Genomic DNA, 18,455 nt, shown 5'->3' with positions numbered 1-18,455 from the left:
ATTGAATTCTGTCATAGAGGAGTTCTCAGACCTCATGTGAACTTGCCTATTTATTCACAGGGGCATATATAAGTGTAGTTTTTAGGGAGGATAGAATGGTGGCAAAATGTATAGCATTACACAGTAATATAAATGCAGGTTTCTTTGTCAAAAAGATCATATAATTATATGTATGATCCCACAGGCACTGGTCCAAAACTGACCTATAGTTTGTATGGCAAGGGTAAACCATACTGCAGTAACTGTTAGTTTAAAGATCCAATCAGATTGATTTTCCACTGTTGTGTTGTGATGTGACCTGCTCTGCATCCTCAAACTGTCACTGCACAGAAAAGATTTGGCACTTCCCTCATCGTGGTCGAGCAGTCACTCATAGATGATAACTGGAAGAAAAAGTGCAGGACAGAGGTTATCTTGCTTGAAACCTGCATGATGAAATGCATACCATGGTTGCTTGAGATGACAGTCATTTCAGGAAGTTCTGTTAAACCATCGTTGTTTTTCAGACACATTTTAGGATCAGTTGTTACTTCAAAAAGGAAGAGCACAGTTAGCTGTTGCAGTGTCAAGCTGTTGGGCGTTTCCCTTTTCACTTCCAGTTTTTAAAAAAGATAAAACCTAGCTTGTTGACTATGACGTGCTTGAGACTATTTGCCAATGCTAATTATGTATTTTATGGTGCTTATCTTTGGTTGTGCAGGAAATGTTCATAAAAAGTTCAGAGTTCCTGCACCTGGAGAGTAGTTTTAACTGAAGATTTGTCTGCAATGTTTATGACATTGGCTGTGGGAGAAGTTGATTGCCCAGCTGGTTGCCTGTTACGGAGCAGCATGCTGTTTCACGCTCTGCATGTGCTGCTGCTAGTAAATCAGTCTTGCAGGGCTACTACACTTTTTACTTCTGCTTGTAGAGAGAAAGAGTTCTTAACAACACCATCTTCTCATCCTCACAGTTTGAATTTTCACAAAGTCATGCTTTTGACCTCTTGTCCTTCTTAAACCTGTTCAGATCATCCCCACTGCTGATATTTCTTTATTATAATTTGATGATTATATAATATAATATGATATTACATAATATAATTAAATCTTGCTGGTAAAGGCAAGGACAGTGGAAGTACTGTCAGCCCTACTAGCTATTGAAATGATCCCAGAGAAGCTGTCCATTGGGGTCAAATGAAGTCTGATAGGATGTTATTTGGTTTGAGGGCATGGTATTGAAATAGATTTTTCTCTTCTGTTTGTGTACATGGAAATATGGAACATCATAGATAGAACTTTGTCCAAGCAGTACAAGGTCTCATTGGGCGTATTTACATTGCCACACAAGTGTAATCATTGAATTAGTATATTTGTTAGATACTTTAATCCGAAAGGAATTGAATTGCATTCAGTATATATTTGGTCTGTTTATACATTCTGATGAATGAGAAAAATTGCCCAGTAAACCTGAATTAATCTTACTTTTTATATATTGGTGCTTCATTTATTAATAATCATTTCGTAAGTTAAATCTATATATTAATACTAAATTTTTTTTTTCAGTTGTATTCTATTCCATAAGTTTCCAGTTCCAAAGCATTTTCGTGTTTCTTGAAAAAGCCATGTATAAATTTGGGAATAAAAGCTTTTTTTGTCTCTCACATAGTTAAGATGGCAGGTCAGTTCCCACGCTACTTCTTAAAAAACGCCCACATAGTTCTGCCTGTAAAAGTGGGTAGCATGTCACCTTGAAACTCAGCCAGTGAGTATGTTCTTATTATTTCCAGGCCAGATGGAGAGATTTCTAAACTTAAGGTGTCTGTTGATGTTTTGTTTTGAAATTAACATGCTTATCTATGCATTTGGGTTTTGCATGTAGTAGTATTATTATTATTATTAATAAATCATTCCTTTCTTTTTTTTTTTTTGTAGGTCTCCTTGGGTTGGTTGTGTGAGGTTTAATTCACAATGAAAGCAACGCCACAGGCTGAGAACAATGGCTTGTGAATTATCCCAGTCCTGCCACCTGCAGTCGGGCATCCTCCTCCTCCTCCTCTGAAGGACGTCAGTTGTTTATGGGAACTACTAGCATTGGTCTCCTGAGGATATAGCTCTCCTTTTGGGACGCCATTTTTCCACCCTTGCTGAGACGTGGTGTAGCCAGGAAACATGGCTAACAACGCATACAGCGGGGTGAAGAACTCTGTCGCCGAGCCCAATCACGATGGAGAGTTCGGCTGCTCGCTTCAAGAGCTGCGCTCTCTCATGGAACTGCGAGGGGCTGAAGCATTACACAAAATCCAGGAATCTTATGGGGACGTAAATGGACTTTGCAGCAGACTGAAAACATCGCCTGTAGATGGTACATAATCATTATTTTGCACTTACTTTGCTTTGTAGAAATCGAAATGTAGTTCCAGGAGGTAAAGAGGTGGAAGCACCTACTCTTTGGATGGTTTTAATTCTCAGTTTTTGCATCTCACTCTAAAGATATAGCTGTTAGCCATAGCAAGCAGATCAGTTACACCTGAATGGTTTCTTGCTGCATTTTACTGCATCTGCAGTCTTTTGAGAGGATTGCTGCTGCTGTCCCGTTGCTTTGACTCTGGCAACACATAGACAGTGTGCTGATATTTTAGACTATGTCTGATTGAGACAAAGATCTGTTTTCCTCATTGAAGGGTAGCTTGTGCAATTTCAGTGTTTGACATTAAGGGCTTTCATTTCAATTGTCAAATACAATTGGGTTTACTATCCCATCTTACAGTCTGTGGTACTGCAGTTACTGCAGGGATATTACAGCTTTTATTATAGCTTTTTTAGACACTTTCTCTTTGTCCATTATTTTTGTACTCTCTCTTTATTCGCCCATCGCTTTAATTGTCTCTAGGGCTGCAACTAACATGTATAGATTTACTTATAAATAAAACAACATAACAGCTGCTGTTAGGATGCACTCGATTAACTTAGAATTGATAACATTTACCAATAAGAATATATCAGTAATATAACAGCATGTGAGCACATGCTGTCTGAGCACCTGACACTACACATCCCACCATACATTTATTATAAAATCTTTCCAGTCTTGGACAGCTTGGCTCGTTAATTTGTTCCTCCCAGTTAAAAGTCCAAAGTGGCTTCATTGACATGGATTCTCTGTGGCCACATTGCACATCAAACATAACCAAACAAAAAAAAAATCCATAATGACAATAATTGACAATTGATTTTTTGTTACAGCCCTGTTGATCCCTTTTTGCTCTCCCATTGTTTCGCTTTTTCTTTCTCTCTTTCATCAGAAGGGGTGTGCGAGCAGGTATATAGTCTTTAAGGATAAGATACAGAAAAGTGCAGAGTCAGTGTGCAGCCCACAGCTGCAGCTCCAGTGGTTTATTACCTCTCTGTAGACATTAGGTTTAATCGCTGGCCTGACCTTGATTGAACTCTTGGGGGAAGGGATTTTCAGTTTGATCCCAGATTAAAACGGCACCATGTCCATAGCAAAACTCTACATGCTCTTTGAGATGCAATTCTCTCGTGCGTGAGCACGCAAGGGCCAAAAACCAATATTTCATTGTTTCTCCTGGGTGCTTTTGGCCAGTCTTTCCATGAGAATACTCCACTTATATATTTAGCATGCAGGCTTGAACAGCAGTAATGCGTTTTTGGTATTGAAAGTCAAAATGTAGCACACATTCCTGATGGAGAGATCCTAAGGGACCTGTCCTCTCCAGTGTTAGTGTCTTGACCTTAATTAATTCTGCTTCTACATTGAAGAAAATGGGGTATTATGGGTGCTTGCTAGGATGTTCTGGTTGGTAATCTTTCCAAATTTGTAATTTTCTGGTAGATATGGCTCAGGTTCCTCTTTCAGTGTAAATCTATGTACTGTTATGACCCATTTTACAGTCCAATCCAATTGCTTAAAGTGGAAGTAGTCAGTTAAGTTAACATTTAGGAAAGTGATTTTTATATTAATGCACTGGCCATCGGAGCGAACCAACCCCGTGATGGCACACACGGTGATACTGCAAGCTGGCGGCACCTTTGCTCCAAAAGCTATAACAAAACAAGCTTTTTTTTTTTCTTTTAAAATGGTAACGTGTGAGAGATAATAATGAGGTAATTCAACATGTCTGATATGTACGGCATGTTTGGATGTTTATATGTATTGTCACCTGCCCTTCCTGCCCTCAGGGTCTGACTTTTATTAGCAGGTGATGAAATATTGAGTGATTGAAACCAAAGCTTACTCTGCTCTCTGCAATCCAGAGCTATACCTTTGTCATGGTGTCCGTGGAAACCATAGCATCAGTGGAAATGTATATTTCGACTTCACAGCTCAAATAATGCGGTCAAACTGATAGCATAGATATGACCCCTAAAAATGTGTGCTTTGTTTTCTGAATAGACTATATGGAACATGGCCCATGCTGTGCCTGAGCTTTATATAATATGTGAATTGTGCATTAGTCATAAAATAATAGTCTGAGAACTCCCCCATCCCCCCTAGATATTCTATTCTGTGGCCACACTGATAGAGGTCCCTGTCGCTTAGCCATTCTCGCTACATGGCTAACTGAGATCGGAGCCCCACAGCGATCTGATAGTTTAGCTCTGCCCTGTTCCCTCTGCTTCACAATAGCACGCTGGCAAGCAGCCCTGCTGTTATGACACATTTTACAGCTTAATCAGATCACTCAGCTTTGCCATAGGAAATTAAGCAGTCATTCAAGATTACAAGAGCTTTGACAATTGAAAAGGGATTTCTAATTAGTAAGTAGGCCATTTCTCGATTTCGCAGCAAAGCCCACCACTAATCTTTTTACTCTTTTGAACTGAACTAGTTACTTTTTACTGCTCACATCTTTTGGCTTCACTTTAAATTGTGACATTCTTTCCAAATTATTCGGGTGGATCTTTTGTTTATTTATATTTATACTACTGTTCGATGCAACTGCATGCCGTATTTTTATATGAAGCGGGTTGGCTGCTTCGGTCCGATTCGCGATTTCTTCCGAGGGAAGGGGTGTGTGATATGAATATTCTTGATTGTGGACAAGAAAAATGTCTCCCCGATCTGCTTTTGAAGAAATATCGTTGTATTATGCTGCAGCGCACATTCTATCAGCTGCAGTTCTGGTGCCACGGAATGAATATACTGTGACAGCCGACACGTCCAGTACCATAGACATGGGTAATTAAAGTCCAGTACCACAGCTCCCACAGAGTACGCAGTAGGGCACCAACTCCCAGGGGGGCACCATCCCAGTTGCTCAACAAAAAAAAATCGTTTTATATGTAAATTAACGAATACGTAAACATAACTATAAAAAATGTGTTTCACGGTGAAGACAGTAGACAGGCGATGCACACTCCATTCCCACGTCCACGCTCGTGCTTGCTCTCACCTCATGTTTGCGGTTATCTGCAAATGATCATAATTGATGGATAACTTGTCAGGGAAAAGACAACAGTAGACCGGCGCCAAGATAAGGAAAAGGAAATGAGACCAAGATAAGGCCCGTGCATCACTTTTAGGTACTTTTATAATCCTGTTAAACTTTTTTGGATTTTGATAATATTGTTAATAGCGTGTTTTAATGCAGCATCTGATTTTAAATATTCTATTACAGTTTCAGTGTTCCGTTTTATTTATTTAACTCAAATATCCACTTAATATTTCATTTTTGTCCACCTTTTTGCGATTTTAGAATTACTAGCCTCTATAATTTCTTCAACAAAACATATGAACTTCACAACCCTTACGAAAACTAATCCTTGTTTTTATTGTAGTAATTTTCTTTTGTGTCATTTCTGAATGCTTGAGACTATAAAATTAATCAGAAAACTCTATTAGTAAAATAATAGCTATAGGCAACTGTCTAGCTACAATTGTAACTTGTAAATAATAAAATTTAATTACATTTTAGTTATTTACTCTTACATTTTATTAAAGGTCTATTTTGACCCCTATAGTAGGTGTTTTTTTTTTTTACTTAATAATTTGGGGTGGCAGTCTTAACTGTTGTTGTGGACTATATATCGGAGAAGTATTTGTTCTCCATTTGAGTGCGATGTTTTTTAGGTGGCTAATTGACCAAAGTGCTTTCATTTTTATTCTTATTATTAGTATTAGTTCAAGAATAAAAAAAAAAATATTGGATTGATATCGGAATCGGCAAATAGCCAAAGCGGCGACATCAGTATCGGAAGTGATAAAGTGGTATCAAGACATCCCTAAGTATAACATAGGTGAACTTATAATGAATAATTGCCACTTTGAAAGATTATGTAATTGTGGCATCCATAAATGTAATCGTGATTAGAAGTTATATTAAATGTGCAGCCCTAGTGGACACGAGGGACTTCTACTGCAAATTTAAAGGCGAGTGCTCAAGATTTGATTTAACTCATGGGATTTTTAATTGAAAGAGCTTCTAATATTCATGACCCAGCCTCTCATGTACCCTGAGGACAAACATGGTTGTGGGCGTAAAGAGTATTAAGTTAATATTTGCTAAATGATTTAATAAAAATATTTCTAAAGGATATCTCAGGAAACGACTAAATCAGACTTAAGTCGGGGGGTAGTTAATGTTTGTAAGGTATAAAACCAGCTGCAAGCTTCATCCAGTAATGGTAGCATGACCTGGGCTCTGACACACTCTTGAGTGTGTTAAAGGTGAGGTGTTGTGGGTTTTCTAGTACGTTCTTTTCTCATCTTCATTTGTAGGTTGATTCCCATGAAATGTGTGAACTCTGATGCACTTTTTAAAACCTTGTTCTGATTGAGCATCCTTATCTGAATGACACTGCAGCATCGGCTTAAACTAGTGGAAGTTTGGGATGTGTTTGTATAAAAAAAAATTCTCAATTGCGATTGTGGCGTCCGGTCTAAAGGCACAGAAATGATAAACTTCACCTTTAAGTGTGGCTACACTTGTGAGATATCCTTCAGTCTTAAGCACTTACTACAGGTAATAATGAATGAGATCTTTGTAAAAAATTCAATATTGCAACTAAAATGTATCCAGCATGCTAAATAACTGAAGCTCAGTGGAACAATGTGTTAGTGAGCAAACAAATTATCAGCAATGTTTTTCATACGTTGTTGCCGGTATATTAAATGGATTGAGCATATTTATTATTTAGTGTTTTCTCTTTCCTTGTCTAGCTTGTTAAATATTTCTTTCATGGATTAATGCATTGGAGATAAGTAAAACATTTTATTTTCCATAGAGGCCTGTGTTTTTGTCACTTTCTAGGTCTCAAGTGAAAGTAGAAACCATCGTCAGATGATTTGGTCTCCTTTGGGAAACTACAAAACCTTGGAGTCTTTGCAGCAACTAGTGCTAACAAGAGTTTTAGGTTCACAACCTAAAACACATTAGCACTTCCAGCAATCACGATGGCACTTCTGCTCTCAGTGAAGTAGCATGCAAATGAATAATTAGCTATCTAAATACCTGTTTTTTTGCTGGTCTTAGTAGCCCCCCTCCCCCCTTCTGTTGAGTTTAATCTTCCCCTCAGTGATGTTTCTGAATAGCTGTGTGCATGATTTGGACTTGGAATGAAATGGAGATGCATATTGCAGAATAAATGCATTTTTGACAGAGGCATAAGACTTGACTCATATGCTCCTTAGCCCGCTCTCCAGGCATGGACACTGAATGTAATCCTCCGCCTCAATTTCCATACTACACAAGCCTAGATTTAGTGCACTGGCGTTGGAGCAGCAAGTTTCGTTTTCAGCAGTTCTCAGCTGTGCTTCAATCAAGAAGCAACTTTTCTCATTTACATTAATGCATTTGGAACATGCTTTTATCCAAAAAAGGACTTAAATTGCATTAAAGGTGTACATTTTAATAGTTTATGCATTCCCTGGGTATTGAAGCCATGACACTGGAGTTGTTAGTACTCTGCTGTTTGAGGTACAGGAATGCTCATATCTCTTAAATGAATTCATGCAAATCTCGCAGACATTGTACTGTAGTTGTCCAGACATAAAGCTATTTTTTTTGTGTGTGTTCAGTCAAATGCCAAGTTAATCCAGTAGCAGAAATGTGCTTTTGTAAACTGAGTGCTAATATGCAGTGAAACCTTCAGCTCAATGGAAGAGGGCAAGAGCCGAGCGGCTCAATGGCTTTGCTGAGTAATGTGGAGGATGTTGTCATGACAATAGGCTCTGCTGACCAAGCTGCTCTCTGGTCTGGCAGGCAAGCCATCCTGTTCAGTCAGTCACACACACACACACACTCATTCTGATGCCCAGACACTAGATGCATAAGCACACATTGTATTCATGCACGTTTTTTGTCCACATGGCTCATTCACCGCATCTGGCCACCTTTTATTTTTTGTCTCTTAACATGTTGTGAGTGTGAGTGGACTGAATGCACGCACCATGATGACTTTGAATACTTGCTTTGAATATAGAGAGTTATTCAAATGGGCAAACCAGAGAACTGCCGTTAAACCAGTGCATTTGAATGATTCCTGAGAATCTAACAGTTTTGGAATTCCTTTTTTGGCCCAGATTAAGTTTTCACACCCAGGACATTTTCATGATCTTGTCAAAATCCCACACGCTTTACTGCCGTAGTGCCAGTATTAATGGATTAACTGTGCTAGTATCTCATAATCGATTCAATACAAAACAGTGTAAGCCCTTTTGTAATTGTAATTTATTTTTATGAACCAAGATTTTAGCCTGGACATGGACAGACATGGCTAAAATTGTTACTAGCTCTGTCAGACACCTGTAGACACATGACTGTTATTTTAGTTGCTCAATGAATATCATAGATTTATATATATATATATATATATATATATAAAATAGTTCAGTGCTGTTCAAAACTTTGGGGTTATTAAGATTTGACAATTATTATTTTTTTCAGCAAGGAATATCTAAATTGATTCAACAAATTAACGTAAATGTTACAATTTTCTAGATCATATAAATGCTGTTCTTTTGGTCTGTCTTTCCTCAAAAATGTTAATAACCATTTTCAACATTGGTTTAAGAAATGTTACTTTGAGTAATGGCTGCTGAAAATGGCTTTGCCATTACATTAATTACATTTTACAGTATATTGAAATGGTAAACATATTTCAAATTATTATACTTTTCACAGTATTAATGGTTTTATTGTATTTCTGATCAAATAAATGCAGCCTTGGGGAGTAAGTGACTTCCTTTAAAAAAAAAAAAAAAAAAAAATTTGAAAATCTTACCTACCCCAAATGTTTGAACGATAATGTAAATATAAATAATATAATAATAAATGGACTAAATTCTAAAGCGGGTCAACAATTCTCTGTTCGATTTGACCAACTTTGTAAAATGTTTGCCTAAACAAAATTACATTATTTCTATTTAAAGTTAAATCTTTAATTTTAATCCTATTGCTTCTCTGTGACCCTTTGATCTTATTCAGAAAGTCTTTATCTTTAAAAACTACTGTTGCTGGCCCACAGGTCCTTTCTTCCTCACTAATCCTGGCTCTCATAGAAACCCATTAAGCATTGTATGCTGCTATATAAGAAGTGTTTACTTGAAAATATTAATATATATTTTTTTTTTTTTACTCTTTTCTTCCAGGATTAAGTGGGCAGCCCTCAGATATTGAAAAAAGAAATGTAGCATTTGGACAGAACTTTATACCTCCGAAAAAGCCAAAAACCTTTCTTCAGTTAGTATGGGAAGCATTACAAGACGTAACATTGATCATTTTGGAAGTGGCAGCAATAGTTTCTTTAGGCCTTTCTTTTTATAAACCTCCGGATTCCGAAAATAAAGGTAAGTAACCTATTTATTCACTTCTGCCTTATAGATCATCATCTCAATTTCAGGTTTTTCTAAGCTGAGTTTTTTGTTTGTGTGTGTGTGTGTGTGTGTGTGCAGATTGTGGGAAGGCAGCAGGTGGACCAGAGGATGAAGGAGAAGCTGAGGCCGGATGGATAGAAGGAGCAGCTATCCTTCTATCTGTTGTTTGTGTGGTGCTTGTGACGGCCTTTAATGACTGGAGCAAAGAGAAGCAGTTCCGTGGCTTACAGAGCCGCATTGAACAAGAGCAGAAGTTTACGGTTGTTCGGGGAGGGCAAGTCATTCCGATCCCTGTGGCTGAGATTGTCGTCGGGGACATTGCACAAATTAAATATGGTAAGCCAACATTAAAAAAAAAATGCACAGATGTTTCATTTGCTTTTTAGAGGGAAATTAAAAAATATGAGTGTATATAGTGTTTAAAAAAAAACCTACCTGTCTGACATTTCACTGGTGTTGATTTACCTTTTCCTGTATAGAAATAAATTAAAAAGCTGCTGACAGTAATGTAAATTATTTTAATGGGATACGTTCTTCATCAGGTGACCTCCTGCCTGCTGATGGTGTTCTCATCCAGGGGAACGACCTCAAAATAGATGAGAGCTCTTTAACTGGAGAGTCTGACCATGTGAAGAAATCGATGGAGAAAGATCCTATGCTGCTGTCAGGTGGGACATAAAGAGACTGCAACCCCTCACTAGCAGAACAAACCAAAACACACATTTGATTCACATTTGGCAGCACAACCCTGTAACATTTTAGCATTTTCTATGTGTCCTGTCTTAACTTTACCCAAAAGTTCAGCCAAACCAAATAAATGTCCATCTTGGGAGTTCAGATGTTTGCTATGTAGGACCTGCTACCTCTCAGCGAGGCTATTGCACATCTTCAGCTAATCCCATTTTATGAAAGCCAGTTGATCCTCTGATAGAATGACATTGCTGTGTGCCATCCCAGAGGAAATGAGGGGGGATTTAAGTGGGCCCTCCTCCAGCAGAGCCGGTGTTAGCATACCGAGTCTAACCCAGCAAAAACCTCTCCCTGACATTTTTTCATAGACTCCCTTCTCAAGCTTAAACAATTATTGAGGGCTATATTGCAGTTCATTTCTGAAGGCCAGGAAGAAAATGGCCACTCATTTCTGATTTTACCTTTTGGCTGGTGCTCAAAGAGCCCAGTAATGCCATCTGATTTGAAGACCCGCCTGTTTTGAGTCTTCATCCTGTTTCAAGAGTCCCTCATTCAAAGGGATTATAACAAAGATATAATTTTAAGAATCATTCTAAAGTTATAGAATAATAGTCTACACTACAACTGTAACAATAACAGAACAACAACTGTTGGAATTAATTTCAAAATAATTGTATCCAGCTGATGAATGATGAAAAACACTGACAGCCAATCAGAATCCATTCTGCTTTGAAGCACTCAAACATTTAAAGTGGCAGATGGCATTACTGCAGCACGTTTATAAAAACAGCTTTATTGCGCTTTGGTGTGGACCAGGGTCAGAAATGAACCGTTAATATTTAGGGCCAATATTTGCATAGGAATTGATTTTCAGGGACATTTTAGGACCACTTTTTTATGTCAAATATTTAAAGTCATCTTTACACCCATGTTTTAAGAGCAAGTTTGGTAAACCTGTTCTGTGTGGAGGGGAAAACTGGAAAACTTATTTGTCAAACTTAGCTTTGTGTTAATGTTTTAGATCAAGTAGTGAATGTATTGGCACCAATATGAACGGCATGTGACCCTTATTCACCTCCTCGGTGCAGGTACTCATGTCATGGAGGGCTCTGGAAAAATGCTTGTCACTGCTGTTGGAGTCAATTCCCAAACTGGAATCATCTTCACGTTATTGGGGGCAGGAGAAGATGATGAGGATGAGGAGGAGAAGGAGAAGGAGAAGAAAGAGAAAAAGAAAGAGAAGAAAAGTAAGATGTCTGTATTGTTTGGTGTCTTTTTAGTCTGTCTCAGAAACTAAAATAGACCAACCGGTGGCATTTTCAGTCTCTTCGATCTACTGTGGCTGCAGAAAGATGAATAGAATAGACTGCATATGTGTGTTCCAACTTTCATGAAAGTGTGCTTTTTGTCAAACTCAGAAAATAGATTTTTTAATTTAGCAGTATTTTTCAGTCTGGTAAAAAAAAACTGTGTGAAGCAATGACTCAGAGCGCACAAGAAATCATTACACTTTTCTATTAACTAACTGCCATTTAATGCATCTCTGCAGCCCATGGCTCACGTGTTGGGTCTCCAAATGAGTGCCTGCAGATACATGAATATTTCATAACTTGCAGAGGTTGTGCCCCAAGTTGCTGTTCAGTGCACCTCATTGCATTTTGTGCATTTGTGTTCTAGCCACAGCAGTGTATTTGAAAACCTCATGAGGTTGTGGCACACATCTGGTCGTAAATATTCAAGGGGCCTTTTCTCATTCCGCTAAATCAAAGAGAAGATTTGCATAATTGGAAATATGTTTAAATGTGTGCTGCAGAACCGGCGCTTACATAATGGTGAATAATGAATAAATTAGTGAGTGTTTGTTATGTGGCTTCTTTCTCTCGCTTTCTACAGATAAAAAGCAGGATGGCTCTGTGGAGAACAGAAAGAAAGGTGAGTAACCCTGTTGACTTAATGACATAATGAACACCATACTGGCTTAAAAGGACACCCTCTTACATGCTGCAGCCTGCATTAAAAACATCGCCTTAACCCATTAGTGCTATTAGATCTTCATTAAAGCTTATCCACACTAGTGAAGTGTTGAGAAGTTAGCCTGTTTTTTTTTTTGTTTTTTTTAAGTTTGATTATTACTCTACTATTCAAAAGTTTGGGAGGTTTGAAAGAAATTAAAAATTGTAGTCCGCTAGGATTAATCAAAGACTATAGAATCCCAAAGACATGTCACTTGTATAGTTTTAAATGGGGAAAATGCAGTGCTCAATGTGGCCCCTCAATCGCAGGAAGCCCCGCCTTCTGAATGAAAGAGCCAATCGCTAATCGGTAAAGTCAGCCCGTCACTGCAGCAGCCGTTAGAAGTCCCGAGTGCTATAGAAACAGTCAACGCTCTGAGATGTGTTCTTAGGACTGCACATGCACACTGGCTGATCTAGCTTAAGAAACAAGCTTTTTATAATGCTATTTGAGCAAAAATAACAACATTTGAAACAGTTGTCAGATTTCTTTGGTGATTTCAAAAATGAAATTTAATTGTAAGCTTCGTGAACAGAATTTGAGTTTTGCAGAATTTAATGTTTCCCCTTTTAAAGAGATAGGAGCTGCACTTGGATGCTTGAGAGACGTTTCAAAGATTATTATTATTATTGGAAAAGGATTATTTTGATCAAAAGTGACACGGAGGACATGTTACAAAAGATTTTGATTCAAATCATTGCGATTCTTTTAAACTTTACTCAAAGAATCTTGAAAAAAATTACATTTCCCCACAAAATTATTAAACTGCTGTTTTCAACATGTTTCTTGAGCCACAAACCAGTGTATTACAATGATTTCTGAAGGATCATGTGCCGCTGAAGACTGGACCATCGGAAAATGTAGCTTTGCCAACACAATGAATTATATTTTAAAATGTATTAAAATAGAAACACATTTTTTTATATATATATTTAACTATTATGGTTTTGATCAATTTTGAAAAAATAAATTCAGCTTTGAAAAAAACCTTATTTAAAAGCATAAAATCTAACCAACTCTTAACATCTCAACATACTGAGCAGTTATGTTCTGATATCCAGCTATTTGCACCTGTCTCTCTTCAAATCTTTTATCATCTATTCTAAAATCACCTACCCAAACAGGAAAGACTACTATTACAGCTCTGTGAGTAGAGCGCAGCTATACGGCATAGAAAAATGGCAGTCTCACACCGGCCCCTCCTGCTAATTCAAACGCAGCTGAATTACCTCACATCACACACCGGTTAAATCCTGCACACAGGCTGACTGCGTCATGCTACAGCAGCGATAGACGGAGATGCACTGCTGTGTGCTTGTCTGTATGATTGCACGCATGCTGAGTTCTTTGTTTGTGTGATGTCACCTCACTGGTAGGCTGTACTTTCAGCACGTAGAGTGCTGGCCTTGAGATCAGAAGTATGTGCATGTCTTTTATAGCCAATGGTGATGAGTGATGGACTGGACATCTGAGCGTGGTGAAGTTTTATGTCTCCTAGGATACTTGGTCACATGGGTTTGCATGTGGCTTCAAAATGTGAGGATGATCATGAGCTGTGTTTTCTCGGACTGTAATAAAATTATCATTCATTTATAATCACTATTATAATTTAATTTATCTGGTCACTTAATTATATTTGTCACGTGGGGGAGCCACAATTTAATTAGAAAAGGCTTCCTGTAGTCCGGGTGTGGAGAAAGTCAGTCACCGGCACAGAGCAGCAGATAATATACTCTGATTCTTGTGCTAACTGCATAGTCCAGGGATGCAAACTCTTCATGGGTGAAAAAGGTGACAATATGATGTTCTGATATTTTAAAGACTTAGATTTTCAACACTTTATTATTATTTTTTTTTAAAGTTGTGTAGTAAAATTCACTTTAAAAATTCTAATTACATTGAAGATGACATGGAAAACAAAGACTTGAAAGATGAAAATGACATGATAGCCAATAGATGGCAGCAGAGGATCGCTCAGTTGCCATTCCACTCCCGTTTTTTTCTTTTTTATTTCGTCTTGTATTGGATTTATTACAAAATGAAGTATAGCAAGTGCAGGACGTCTCATGTCTCAAGTCTCATGTCATTTAAAAAAAAATTCATAAACCAATTTGTCCAGACATTGACAGCCTAGAAGGGTTAAATTCTTTACTAGTTAACTTCAGATTAATAAAATTTGTTATGGTATAATAAATAATAATGCATTAAATATTTTTTTATTTAATTTACAAACTACTTTTTTTTTTTTTTTTCAAACATTGCCTTAAGTTTTCTTTTAAGCATACAAGGTGCTAAACACACTTGTTGCTGCAGTAGTTTTGTTACTCCGTTTGTCAGATAGTTAATCCCTGATATTCACAATTTTCATTCTTACTATTTGTAGCTAAAGCCCAGGATGGTGCAGCAATGGAGATGCAGCCTCTAAACAGTGAAGAAGTGGCTGAGGGTGAGGAGAAGAGAAAAGCCAACTTGTCCAAGAAAGAGAAATCAGTTTTGCAAGGGAAACTGACCAAATTAGCGGTCCAAATTGGAAAAGCAGGTAAGCGTGCTTGCTTTGAGATCATTTATTATGCTAGTGTCCTCTTAGCACTTTAGGGGAAAGATGCATTTATTAAATTTATTAACACTTTCTGGCGAAACTGGCTAAATATATTGAAAAATCTTTCCTGCATTAAACAGATTATTGTCCAAATCAAATGCTCTCTAGAATGAGAAAATCCCGGCGCAGTCGCCTTCTGCAACTGACTCCGTAGGTTCATCACTGTGACATAAAGAACTCTTTTTGCAATTTTAATTTTCTTGCCAAACTTCTGGTTTCAATAGGAAGTATGCCAACAAAGGACAGAAAACCGCATTTGTCAAGTGGCTTTGTGAGACTAACAGTCAATTTCACAGTTCTAATGGTTTTTGCTGAAAACTCTGATGTGTGCAGCATGGGCTTTAGAAGTTTAAGCCCAAAGTAGAATTCAGCTGTCTGTGTTCCACTGCCTCAGAAAGTGAAGTATACCTAGGCCTTTAATGTATGTGTTCCTGCGCAGGTCTAGTGATGTCAGGCATCACAGTGATCATCTTGGTGGTGCTGTTTGTGGTGGACACTTTCTGGATCCAGGGACTTCCTTGGGAAAAAGAGTGCACTCCCATTTATGTCCAGTTCTTTGTCAAGTTCTTTATCATTGGTGTGACCGTGCTGGTGGTGGCCGTCCCAGAGGGTCTTCCGCTGGCTGTAACCATCTCGCTGGCTTACTCGGTCAAAGTATGACCCTGCATCTTCTGTTTAAATATCCATGCCCTGTACCGACCATCTTGTGACATAAGGCCCTTTGTCTAGACTTTTGTTAGACAATGTACAGTACATGTTGATCTAATAATCATACGAATTGCCATATCTTTTTGCATCTATTAACTTTCCCTTGTTGCTTTTATAGTGATATTATATCTCTGGATTTCTGCCATGTAATTGGGGTTTAGTGGACTGTTTGTTATTGATTGGTCTACCACCCCCACCCCATTCCATAATTTTTTTTAATTTTTACTTTGCTGCTATATTTCAGAAAATGATGAAAGACAATAATTTGGTGAGGCATCTTGATGCCTGTGAAACCATGGGCAATGCCACAGCCATCTGTTCAGACAAGACAGGGACACTGACTATGAACCGGATGAAAGTTGTTCAGGTTTTTATCGCTGATAAGCACTACAAGAAAGTCCCTGAGCCTGATGTCATTCCTGCCAGCACCATAGACCTGCTAATACTGGGCATCAGTGTCAACTGTGCTTACACCACCAAAATCATGGTGAGTCCTTAGGCAAGCATACCTTCTTCTTTTTTTTTCTTTTTTTTTTTGAAATAAATTTCATTAATTTAAAGGAAAACATTACAACTTTTTATTGAGCATTTTTAACTACACATTGACTATTTAACTATCAGTCTGTAATAGCTTGAGTTAAATCTCATCAGTGTTGTTATTTTTAATAGGTTTGTTACGAATGTTTTTTGATAAATAAAGCTAAAATAAATATTACATGAAAATATTACCTTGGCAGCTAACTGAAATAGGTTCAAGTTCAAATATTAAATTTACTAAAACAAAAACAATATAAAAATGTATGTAAAAGAATGAACAAACTTTAAAATGTCAAAACCACATAAAGCTGAAGATATACAAATCTCAATTCAGAATATTAAGAAATACTATAATAGTATATAAATGGCACTTTTAAAATAAAACTGAATGTCACAAGCTTTAAGTAAGCAGCAAAGTTACAGCTCCTAGTTCATTTGGAGTCCGATATGACTGAAATTAAATAGCAGCAGACAATAATGCAGCATCTTTTACTACGGTTTAATTGACAGTGGTGCCTAATGGGCTGTTTTGTCACAATGGCTGAATAAAATACTGTACAACTCAGTGTTTTAATGCATATATTATAGTTTTTTTTATTTTTTTATATGTATTTTTTCAGTCCCCCGAGAAGGAGGGAGGCCTGAATCGTCAGGTGGGCAACAAAACTGAATGTGCCTTGCTGGGCTTTGCCATGGACTTGAAAAGAGATTATCAAGCAGTCCGCAACGAAATCCCTGAAGAGAAGCTTTACAAAGTCTACACCTTCAACTCTGTTAGGAAATCCATGAGTACGGTGCTAAAGAATGTTGATGGAAGCTACCGGATGTTCAGCAAAGGAGCCTCTGAGATTCTGCTGAAGAAGTATGCCATCCTCAGTCATAAATATTTGGTCATTGTTAATGCCTGACATAAGTTCAGGCCTTAACATCTTGTATCATAAGTAAAACACTGCAGTCCTTTCCTTAAATAAGCATGTGAGAGGTGTGTCAGCAAACTTGATTGGCAGATCAAATGCTTCACCTCCCCCTCCAAAGCCCCGAGGCTGTGTTACTGATAGATTTCCCAGGAGAAATTACTTGGATGGCTCAGTTGCTTCGTGCTGTTGGGTATCTACAATATCTTACCTGCTCTCTCCTCCTCACACAGGTGTTATAAAATCCTGACAGTGACGGGCGAGGCAAAGATTTTTCGGCCAAGGGACAGAGATGACATGGTGAAGAGAGTGATTGAACCAATGGCCTCTGAGGGCTTGAGGACCATCTGCCTGGCTTACAGGGACTTCCCTGCCTCCGAAGGTGAACCAGACTGGGATAATGAGAGTGATATCCTGACCCGACTCACCTGTGTGTGTATTGTGGGCATTGAAGACCCAGTTAGACCAGAGGTACAAGTCTTCGACATTTTAACAAGTTTAAGATGCATTTCTTTGTAAACAAACTATTTTCTATAGCAAGACTCTTGCGTTTGCATGTAATGTCATATAAGCAGCTCTCTTGGTCATACTCACTTCTTGTTTCTTGCTCAGGTCCCTGATGCCATTAGAAAGTGCCAGCGTGCTGGAGTCACGGTGCGCATGGTAACCGGGGACAATCTTAACACTGCCCGTGCTATAGCAACTAAATGTGGCATCCTGCAGCCAGGAGATGACTTCCTCTGCATGGAAGGCAAAGAGTTCAACCGCCGGATTCGTAATGAAAAGGGAGAGGTGAGAGGCACAATTTATTAGCAGCAAGACTCTCAGAAAATCACAAGCTTATAATATAATCCCTTTTTTTCCAGATTGAACAAGAGAGGATTGACAAAATATGGCCTAAACTCCGGGTGCTGGCGAGATCTTCTCCAACAGACAAGCATACACTAGTCAAAGGTGCTCAGAATTACTCGCTTATGCTGGAGGAACGAGTCTCTGTGTTAAAACAAAATATATATTTCTGCTCCGTAATGTCATGCTTGTTTGTCTTGATGCATGTCTTTTCCTTCAGGTATAATTGACAGCACCGTTATGGAGCGGAGGCAGGTTGTGGCGGTAACAGGAGACGGTACCAATGATGGCCCTGCCTTAAAAAAGGCTGATGTTGGCTTTGCCATGGT

General features: G+C 38.2%; 1 protein-coding gene across 6 annotated transcripts in view; it reads left to right on the top strand.

Moving 5' to 3' along the window:
* Positions 1-18,455, top strand: part of LOC132098911 (plasma membrane calcium-transporting ATPase 1) — a 35,753-nt gene that overhangs the window by 11,520 nt on the left and 5,778 nt on the right. For all 6 annotated transcript variants that reach the window (XM_059505190.1, XM_059505189.1, XM_059505194.1 and 3 more), the window contains exons 2-15: positions 1,914-2,343; positions 9,592-9,789; positions 9,895-10,152; positions 10,359-10,484; positions 11,595-11,753; positions 12,400-12,438; positions 14,903-15,058; positions 15,558-15,772; positions 16,071-16,313; positions 16,984-17,225; positions 17,511-17,748; positions 17,890-18,069; positions 18,144-18,231; positions 18,347-18,453. In XM_059505190.1, the coding sequence (XP_059361173.1) occupies positions 2,151-2,343; positions 9,592-9,789; positions 9,895-10,152; positions 10,359-10,484; positions 11,595-11,753; positions 12,400-12,438; positions 14,903-15,058; positions 15,558-15,772; positions 16,071-16,313; positions 16,984-17,225; positions 17,511-17,748; positions 17,890-18,069; positions 18,144-18,231; positions 18,347-18,453 (2,442 nt within the window). In that variant the 5' untranslated portion in view covers positions 1,914-2,150. The remainder of the gene's footprint in view (positions 1-1,913; positions 2,344-9,591; positions 9,790-9,894; positions 10,153-10,358; positions 10,485-11,594; positions 11,754-12,399; positions 12,439-14,902; positions 15,059-15,557; positions 15,773-16,070; positions 16,314-16,983; positions 17,226-17,510; positions 17,749-17,889; positions 18,070-18,143; positions 18,232-18,346; positions 18,454-18,455) is intronic.

The sequence above is a fragment of the Carassius carassius genome, chromosome 22 (assembly GCF_963082965.1).
Source record: "Carassius carassius chromosome 22, fCarCar2.1, whole genome shotgun sequence".
NCBI lineage: Eukaryota > Metazoa > Chordata > Actinopteri > Cypriniformes > Cyprinidae > Carassius > Carassius carassius.
Note: the sequence above shows the minus strand (reverse complement) of the source record. Positions and strands in the feature narration are given on the sequence as shown.